Source organism: Grammomys surdaster, unplaced genomic scaffold (genome assembly GCF_004785775.1).
Source record: "Grammomys surdaster isolate TR1022 unplaced genomic scaffold, NIH_TR_1.0 262, whole genome shotgun sequence".
NCBI lineage: Eukaryota > Metazoa > Chordata > Mammalia > Rodentia > Muridae > Grammomys > Grammomys surdaster.
The window spans coordinates 5,357,496-5,367,642 of record NW_021604703.1 but is presented as its reverse complement, the minus strand read 5'-3'; the positions used below and the strand labels follow the sequence as shown (position 1 = coordinate 5,367,642).

At 48.1% G+C, this 10,147-nt stretch overlaps 1 protein-coding gene across 1 annotated transcript in view; it reads left to right on the top strand.

The window, feature by feature from the left end:
* The window catches only part of Adamts2 (ADAM metallopeptidase with thrombospondin type 1 motif 2), a 204,219-nt gene extending 194,586 nt beyond the window's left edge, over positions 1–9,633 (top strand). The window contains exons 21-23 of the mRNA XM_028775906.1: positions 1,248–1,377; positions 2,316–2,405; positions 9,153–9,633. Of these exons, the coding sequence (XP_028631739.1) occupies positions 1,248–1,377; positions 2,316–2,405; positions 9,153–9,610 (678 nt within the window). The 3' untranslated portion in view covers positions 9,611–9,633. The remainder of the gene's footprint in view (positions 1–1,247; positions 1,378–2,315; positions 2,406–9,152) is intronic.
* Positions 9,634–10,147: the final 514 nt, after the last annotated feature.

The following is a 10,147-nucleotide window of genomic DNA, read 5'->3' as shown; positions in this document are numbered from 1 at the left end:
ATAGCACACGCATACATACACACCACACACACACATAACACACACACATACATATACCACACCTGCCACATACACATCCCCCCACACACAATTCCACATATGGAGAGACATGGAATGTCTTTCCTGATCCCAGCTTATTTGACTTCATATGATCTCTAATTCTACCCAATTTTTTAGCAAATGTCATGATTTTGTTTTTCCCTATGGCTAAATAAGATTCTTTGTGTAGGATCTAGGAAGATGACTCCGGTGGCTAAAGCACTCACTGAGCAAGTGTGAAGACTAGAGTTTGGGTTCCCCAGTACCCATGTAAATGCCTGCTAGGCATAGCAGCCTGCCTAGAGATCCAGAGCTGACTCAGCAATGGAATGCCAGGAGCAAGCTTAGCTCTGTCAGCAAAGTCTGAGTTCCAATGAGAAACCCCAGAATCACTGAATAAGGTGGAGGGTGATCCAGAAGACTCTGGATGTTGGCCCCAGATCTCCACATGCACACACATATACATGCACCTGCATATCAAATATGAACACACATACACAAACATGCATGTATGTACTGCCTTTTTCTCTCTCCATGCATCTGTTGGTGGACAGGTAGGCAGGGTCCATTTCCTGTGCCATCACAGAAGAAACACAGATGTGCAGCTACCTCTGTGGGATGTTGACTTAGCATCCTTGGGGTGTATACCCAGGTCATATCTGTCTTTACCTTTTTGAGGACTCTTCATAGGGCTTTCTGGCAGTGTAGAGGGTTTCTGGCTACTGTATAAAGAGGCTTCTTTAGATCATGGGTTTGGAGGTTTAAGGCCATGGAGTTGGCATCATCAACTTTACCCTTCTGAGGGAGGATCTTATGATACATGGAACCATGAAGATGCACATGAAGAGTCCACGGGGAGGCAGGCAGCCAAGGTCTAAGCCGGCAGGAGAAGCCTCCCACTGGGGTTTGATCCCCTCTTCATTACCAACGCACTGGGACAGAGCTTCCAACACATAGGTCTAGGATGACATACTCAAGTCACATCCAAACCGTGGGAAGGAGGGAAGACCCAGAAGTGCTGGGTATCACAGTAGCCCTGAGAGATGGACATGTGCATTCTAAGACAGCCCCCCATGGGGCAAAATTCATACTCTGCCTGACTCCACCCCCAATCCCGTGGGCCACCAATCACATGTATGGGGAGCATGAGATGTCTAACTAAGGCCCAGCACGGAAGGTGACCCTGATTGATGGTTCTGTACTTACAGTGTTCGGTAACCTGTGGCAACGGCACCCAGGAACGGCCAGTGCTCTGCCGCACCGCAGATGATAATTTTGGTGTCTGTCGGGAGGAGCGGCCCGAGACGGCAAGGATCTGCAGGCTTGCACCCTGTCCTCGTAAGCCCTGTGCTACCCCTACATACCCTAGCATGAGACAGTCTAGGAAAGGGGAAGTGGGAGCCTGGTGAAAGCATATCTGCTCTTTTTCCAAAGTGGCTGGGTTTGCCGTGGGTGAACTTGAATTTGAGCACTGCCAGCTAGGGCTGAGACTTTCTCTAGAAGGAAATGGGATTGGGGTTGGGGGTGTGTGTGGGGGTGACGCATGGATATCCTTGGACAGGCCCTAATGTGCATAGGGGAGGAATCTCAACCCATTCCTGCCTTCATGATATGATGTTACAGCTTTAAACTCCAGTGAACCACAACGAACCACAGCATAGCAGGACTATGCTAGCCAACGTGTTGTGGTCCATACAATAGAGACCCCAGTATAGGAAGTGGGTGCCCATGAGAGTAGAGGGTGCCCTGTATTCTTTGAGAACAACAATCAGAACACTCTGTAGATGCCTGGTTCAGTGTTACATGTGTTTGCCCCACACAGCAACTCAAGGCTAGACCCTATCCCTCACTATTCTCTTCTACAGAGAATAGAGGACAAGAGGTCAGGTGACACTCCTGGTGGGGGTGGTATCAGGATTTGTCTTCCTCACCATGTTTCTTCAGTATAGCGCTTGAGTGACAAGGAAACCTGGAAGTAACATGGGGTACAGAAGATGAAGGAACAGGACATGGACTGGGAAGTGGCTTGGCCTGGGGCAGTTGGTGAGACATCGAGTACAGTTGGGTCCCAGGATGATTGGCAGAGAGGCGGGAGATTAGATCAGTTTATCCCGGGAGGAACCATACCTTCCTATTGCTCCAGGATTCAGGATGCCTGGAGGCAAGCTGCTTTGCGCTAGACGTGTAGGCGCGCGCATGCGTGTTTGGGATATGTGCGGCGAGGGGTCCTTCGTGGTGTCCTGGTAGCTGCATGCAACCTCCTCTTTTCCTCCCAGGAAACAGCTCAGATCCCTCCAAGAAGAGCTACGTGGTTCAGTGGCTGTCCCGGCCTGATCCTGATTCGCCTATCCAGAAGATCTCGTCAAGTAACCGACCCGTTTATAACTCTGCCTCTGCCCTCCAGTGCATGCCCTGCGCCTTGTGGAGCTTGCCTTGGGCTCCCCTCCTCTTTCTCTATGGAAAGCTTCCCTGACTCCTGCTGAGCGCTCTTGGGTGAATCTGTTTTCTCCGAGCCTGTGTGCTCGGCCTGCTCCTCCTGAGCCTGTACCACTTGGTGGCCACAAGTGAGGGCCAGCCTCAAGGAGGCCTGGTCTGGGGACACTGGCCTCTTGTAGGGAGGCCAGGACCTGGTTTTGTGATGGCTTGTAAAGGGGCAAAGATCTGTCGTGGTGCCGGAGGGGCCTGAGGCCACTGTGCGAGTGTGACCACTTCGCCATGGCAACCACCTCATTGGGCTACATTCCTCCAGGCTGAAGCTGCGGGTCAACTCCAAGGGGGAAGCCAGCCCCATCCCCTTTCAGACGCCACCCACCATTGAGTTGAGACCACAGGGATCTCTACGGTGTGCGGTGTGCGGGTTTTTTTTCCCGGTCTCCCGTGCCGGGGTGACAGACCCCAAGTTTCCTGCGGTGTCAGGGGCTTCCTGGCTGCTGCTGCTGTTTCTGCTGCTGTTGCCCTTTGCTGAGTGTGTCCTTTCCGACTTGTGAAACCATGGCCTGCTTCCGTCCGGCCTTTGCACCCAACCTACACGGCCCTTGGCCCCCGTAGCCCCTGTCTTCTCGGGGGTCTAATCATACGGAGGAGGAGGCAGGGAGGCGTGTCCCTGAGACGGGACATCATGGACTCCACCACTTCCATTCTCTGTCCATTTGCTCCAATGGCCTTTTTATTGTCCTGTGCATATGACCCGTTCAGAGGATTGAAAGTGTGATTGATTGATTGATGACTGACTGATTGATAGATATGGATGTGCCTCACCTACCAGTGTGAACAACTACAGAATACCTCAATTTTTATTGCTTTTTTGCTTAGAAACACTATGTAGAAGATGCCTTAAAGTTGAAAGCTAACAGAATTGGCTGCTAACTCCAGCCTTAGATGGGGGATATGATCCGAGTAGGAGGCAGGCACTAAAGATCTAGGGGGACCCCACCCATTTTGCCCACCTTTTGCCAAGGGTAAGGTTTCTAAATCCAGTTGGCCTTGCTTCCTCCCTGAGCTGTCTGTGTGTGAAGGGACTTAGCAGGCACTACATCTATCTCTGACAAAAGGGGTCCCCCTCTGATGCCCACCTGGCCAGTTGGCGCTGACTGTTTTGTGGAGACTCCAAGAGGCTCCCACAGCGCGGCCTTACACCCAGAGGGTGACACACCTGGGTCCTTAGCCGTGACCAATGTAGCACTCCCAACTGATGGTCCCACCAGCCCCACCTGGCCCCAGCCACCTTCATCTGTTAATAATTCAAGTTCCTGCTGGACCACGCAGCCAAGCCTCCTCCTACTCCCCTTGGCACTAATTACTGTTATGTAAATAATTGGTGTGTAACTGCAAATTAATCCTCTCACGACTGTTAACTTCCAACTTTGACGAGGCAATGTGAGTGATCTGTGTGGTCGCAGACTGCGCACGGTCCTGGGCATTTGCCTCCTGTCTGTACGCACTTTGGTTTATCAGGGATATTTTATTAGTGTTTTGTATGTACTTAATGACGTATTACGTAGGTTCCATTGTCGTCGTTGCTTTTCTGTTGTTTCTTTCTTTCTTTCTTTCCATGAGACATTAGCGTGTGCCAAAGTGACTGTGAAAATGACGTTTTATTCTTACTAATGATGGAAAGACCTCTTGTCATGCATCCTCACAAATAAACTCAATAAAAGTTCAGTTCAACTGGCAGCTTGGGTTTGCTAAGCTGGTGGCTTGTTCCCTTCACCTTCCTGGCAGGCAGTACTCAAGTGCTATAAGGCACCATCCTGTAGCATTAATCACCTGGTTTCTGGTTCCAGTGACTTTGCCGTCCTCCACACTACCCCACCACTCTGCCCAACATAGGTGTTTAGGGCCCATCTTCCACTAACACATATACCAAAGACATAGGTTCAAAATAGGGCTCTGTATCCCACCTTAGGGTTGAGCTGACAGTACTAAGTGAGTACCTTGCAGAGATGTCTAGGTTTTCTGCTCCTAGATGCTGCCAGGGATGATAGCTTCTCCCTTTTATGGGATCAGAGCAGAAATGTGGGGTCTAGGTTACGTCTCCTGAGCTACTGTCATGTGATTGCCCTGACTTGAGATGCCTGTTCATAAAGAATAGGTGCCCGTCAGCCAAGAGAAGCAAGAGAAGCAGGGAAGTGGTTTTGTGTGTGCGTGCGTGTGTGTGTGTGTGTGTGTGTGTGTGTGTATGTGTGTGCATATGTGTGCCAGCTCTGCCTGACTGTGACTCCCAGTGTCTGTTCTCAGTAGCCACAGGGCTTGTGTCCTCTCACCTACTGACAATAACCAGGCAGTGGATCCAGATTCAGCAGGGACCTTCTCATCTGCGTTCTGTCTTATCCTCTAGGTGGGACTCCTGCTTCATGCTTGTCTGTGCTAGGGAACAGTAAGAAAGTTCAAGAGGTCAGGAGAAAGAACAATAGGAGATGGCCCAGCATCTAGGAAATGGGATTGGCAGCCCAGGCCCGAGACTCCAGAGATGTTCCAGGAGCCATGCCTGGGTCCACTGCCCACAGCTCTGATGTCAATCAAAGGAGTCATAGAGATGAAGAGAAACGGGAGTCCTGAGGAGAGATACATCAACAGTGCTGTGTCCCTCTGTCCGGCTCCCCAGAGATGAGTCAAGATTAGCTGTCTTCTAAGGAAACCCTGCATTAGGACTCCTAATGGCCCAGGATGCCACCTTCACAGGGCATATCTAAGGCCCGTGATGGAAGGGAAAGTGCCACTCACATTATAAATTAGTTTCATGAGCTTTAGAATGATAAATGGGCTCCTGAAACCACTACTCATTTACCATGATGTATTTGCTCCCAGCGATGGACCTTGCCCAGTATCTGATCTGTCACACTTTACTCTCTCTCTCTCTCTCTCTCTCTCTCTCTCTCTCTCTCTCTCTCTCTCTCTCTCTGAGTTCTGTGCAGGACTATCCGCCTAGAGATTGGAGCATTCAAATTTGATTTTTAAGTTGACTTTTCTCTTCCTCCGTATTCATGTTTGAGGTTGTCTATGGTGCTTGTCTTCTGTGAATGACACTAATATCAATTTTCCCTAAAATAAATGATAAGTTTTAAAAGGCATTCAAGAAAACTAGCAGGGAGCAACTAAAATTCCCAGATGAATTCTGATACCACCAATACAAGGGGAGGGGCACGCAGATGACTTACTGTCTCCCATCCAAGTGCTAGCCAGGACTGGCCATGCTTAGCTTTTAATGGAACTTTGGGAAAAATGTGTTCATTCTCAATGGTTTATCATCATTTCATAGAAGCCAATAATTTTGGTCACCCTTGGTGGCTCACATATTTAATCCCAGCACTTAGGAGGCAGAGGAAAGGAGATCTCTGAGTTCAAGGCCAACCGACAAATGAGATCCTATTTAAAAAAAAAAAAATCTGAGAGTTCTTGGTATTTACTGGGAATGGAATGGAAGGGCAAATATCATAAAGTCAAAATTATCAGCGATCTTACCAGCCAGAGCCCCAGGACACACAGTTCAGCTGCACATATAACTGACAGCTCCTTGATCCTGGAGAGCTTCCTGGTTACTGGTATTGTTTAAAAGGACACAACCACTGGTGTACATTCAATAAGGATTATAACCACCCTCCCCCATCTTGCAGATGGTTATATCCCAGGAATAAAACAGTCTAGGATTTGCATATAATATATGCATCCTCCCAAACATTTTGCATCACCCCCGGATTCTGTATCATTCCCAATGCAGTGTAAGTACTACATACATAATTGTTCTACTGCGTTATTCATGGACTAATGACCAAGAAGAAGTGTGTTTAATGTAGTGTTTCCCCCAAACCCCGTCCATTGGAACCTATTTGGCCTCTGCTACAGGTATGTCATTATGTCATACTGTTATGGACTTAAGGATGTAGAATCTGCAGGCACAGAGGGCTGACTGACGTGCTTTTCTAAGTTGACATTAGTATACCAAGTTCTTAACAAGTGGGGTTTTTGATTTGCTCATTGGGTTGTTTTAATTTTTCACAACTGAAGCTCTGTAGTTTAGTCTGAGGACTCAGAGAAGTCTACCTGGCAATCGGTGAAGGAGAAGCATCCTGCAGAAGGGAATCCAGATCCTTGGGGCTTTCTCCATTAACTGAACACTGTCTTTGTACCAACCACTAATCCAGGGATGGTCTTGACCCAGAGTCAAGTAACATTTTCTGAAAAGAGCCATACATACAACAAACATTTTAGGCATCGGTACCTATCTGGCCTCTACCACAGCTATGTCATAGTTGTTATGGTGGAAAAGTGGTCAATGACAATAAATGTAGCTATGTTTAAATAAAACTTTATTTATAAAACCAGGTGAAAGGATGAATCTGGCCCAGGACCTTATTCAGTTCTCTGACTTTTGTAGGCAATCCTTGATTCAGCATGGTTGCTGTGTTAGCTTCCAGCACTGTGATAAGATATGCGAGAAGTTATATTGGCTTATGATTCATTTCATGGTTTTCAGTCCATGGTCATTTGGGCCTGTGGTGGTAATGTCATGGTTGGAACACATGGCAAAGGACATCTGTCCCCCTGGCAGCTGGGAAGCAAAAGAAAAGACAGAAAGGAGCTATAGTCCAGGATCTTTTTCAAGACCACACCATCAATAACCTAACTTCCTCTTACCAGTCTCTGTCTACAAATGGTTCCACCATTTTCCAACAGCATCAAGCCTTTAACACATGAGCCTTTGGGGTTATACTTCAGACCCAAGCTACTCCAGCCTGATGGGAGGGACACTTGCTTAGTGACATAGTGTTGTTTGTTTAAAGGAAAAGACACAGGAACAGGACAGAGCACCACCATGTGGTAGGAGTAATGGCCTCCTGTGACTGGTTCCATCCTTTGTCAAAGCTTATTGTGGGAGATGTTCCTGTCACACAGCCCTTATTTAAAGCCCCAATTATGTCTCTAGGACTGCGGTCAGTGGTTTTTCACTGTTCAGCCTCAGTAGTTGCCGAGAGGAAGTGGAGCTAGGGGTGAGAAAGGAGCAGGTGGGTCTCTGGGCCCCCAACTTCAACATCAAATGAAATGCTCTTTACATTCTTCATATACTGGGCACCCAGGAAACACTTCCTCTGAAGACCTACCAGTCACCCTTGCTGTTGGGTTCTGACTGGTCTGAAGCCTGAAGCCTTTGTGCTTCCCAGCATGTGGTGAGCACATTTCTCTTCTCAGTATTAGGACAGCCTGGGCCTCTCCTAGTGGGCTGCATTGCTTTTGGTCTTCCCACTGTGGCCCCTGCAGCTGGTCACATTTCCTGTTTACTTGGACCACTTCAAAGTTCAGCACTGCCTCTGGTGGTATACATCTCTGTAGTTTCCTTGACTGTGGCTTTGTTAATTCAAAACCCAGAGATTTCCAATTCTGGACTTGTTATTCATTCCCATGTATCTGTTTTATATTTTTGAATGTATCCTTTGACTCACTTTTGGGTCTGGTTCAGATACTGCCTGAGGTACTGTCTTGGGACTCTCATGGTGATGAAAAAGTCAGACTCTGGTCACCTTTTCTGACAATTGACTGTGAACTTGTCAGCTGGACAAGTGTGGAGAAGGCAGAGAACCTCGAAACCACAGACTGGGGAATTTTTCTCTCCTATGAGAGGCCAGCCTGTGCTTGTCTGAGGGATGTCTGAGGGAACATCCTTGTGACAATGACTTGTTATTTTATATTGAGTATGTTTTATAAATCATCTCAGTTTGGGTTTCAGAATGGACTACGGGGCAGAGAGGAAGAGAAGGGAGGACGACAGTTGGGGAAAAGATCAATGGAGGGGGCCAGACAATTGGCTGAATAACTGAGCCACAGACAGAGCTGGGGATTGGCCAGGGAAAAGAAGGATGGGGGAATTCTGAAGAGAGAGTCAGAGTTCTCCATGTAAACTGGAGCATGGATAATCAATTTCTTGGTAGGGGAGGGATGAGGATGTACTGAGAAGGAGGGATTAGCTTCTTGTGAAGGTTTTGGGCTTGTCTGGAAGCTGCCAGAAGTTCAGTGCAGCGGGGTCTCGGGCTGGATCCTGTCCCAGGACAGGATGCTTCAGATAAGTTTTGGCAAATGTCCAAAGGCCTGCACAAGTCTGAGTCTTTAGTCTCTGACAGACACACATTGGAAGGTCAGGTCAGAAGAGGTGAGGCTACAGTTAAGGAGCTCTGTTTGGCTTTAGGAGCTGGTTCTTTTAGGTTGGATTTTGTTACAGTTACTATTTGTAGATGATCATAGAATCCTGCCACAAAAGTACCCTGAGGTTCCACTGAGGTGTTGGTGAATACCTCAGTGAAGTCCCATCCGTGAGGTTGAACTTGGAGTCTCTATTAAGAACAGAAAAAATTTCCTTTCTATTTCAATCTTGAGACATGCTAGAAAAGCAGGTTCAGCTGGGGATTGCTTGCAGGAGGGGAGCAGTCTAGGTGGGGGTCTGTGGATGCTGCCCTGCTTATAGACTCAGATATCGCAATTATACTGACTCTCCACACAAGCTCACTGCCTCTGTGCTGCCTCTGGACTCTGTCACACGCCTCCTCCAGCAATCTGCACTCGGCGGTGGGTACATGTCCCCCTCACCTTGTCCCTTGGTTATTTCTCCCACTCTTCTCTTTCAGAGGACCAGTGCCAAGGTGACAAGTCAATGTTCTGTAGGATGGAAGTCTTGTCTCGCTATTGCTCCATTCCCAGCTACAACAAACTGTGCTGCAAGTCCTGCAACCCGCCCCGAAACCTCAGCAGCACGGACGGAGGTGTGGAGCCTCCGCCCGGCAAGCACAATGACATCGACGTGTTTATGCCCACGCTCCCGGGGCCCACTGTAGCTACACAGGTACAGCCTTCTCCAGGGCCTCCTTTGGAGGTCCCCCTCAATGTTTCCAGCACTAATGCCACTGAAGATCACCCAGAAACCAATGCTGTGGATGTCCCCTACAAAATCCATGGTGTGGATGAAGAGGTCCAATCTCCCAACCTGATCCCTCGACGGCCAAGCCCGTACGTGAAGACAAGGAACCAAAGAATCCAGGAGCTCATTAATGCAGTGCAGAGAAAAGAGAAGCCGGGAAAGTTCTAATAAAATAGAAAGATTCGCATCAACAGCTTTCCCCTTGCTTATAGATCTATTCCCTGAGATAGCAGATCCTGTGCTGTGGGAAATGAAGTCAAAAATCCTGCTTCCAAGAAGGTTTGGAAAGCACGGAAATAGCACAAAAGAATATATTGGGGTGGGAGGGGCCATGTGACAATCAGCCTAACAATGTGTTTTCCAGGCTAGGAATGACCTAAATCTTGCAGTGATCTCAAGTGCAAAGTGAAGAGAAATATTCAAGTTCCCTAGTTTCTTATCAATGATGGGAGGTCAAGGGGGATCACTCCCAGAGAGAAAAGTTCTTGCTCCAACTTACTAAGCAGTGGTTGAGAACCTTCATTTCTTTGATGATGACCAGTCCCCAGACAACAGGATGAGACCACTGGGGACTCTTAAGTGACATCGTGTTTTCTTTATAGATCAATTGCCAGGTTGAATACAAGGAAGTGGAGGTCATGAGTCAAAACAACCCGAGGGCCAGGCAGATGATGGGATAAGTGTGGTAACCAGTAGTATAGGGCT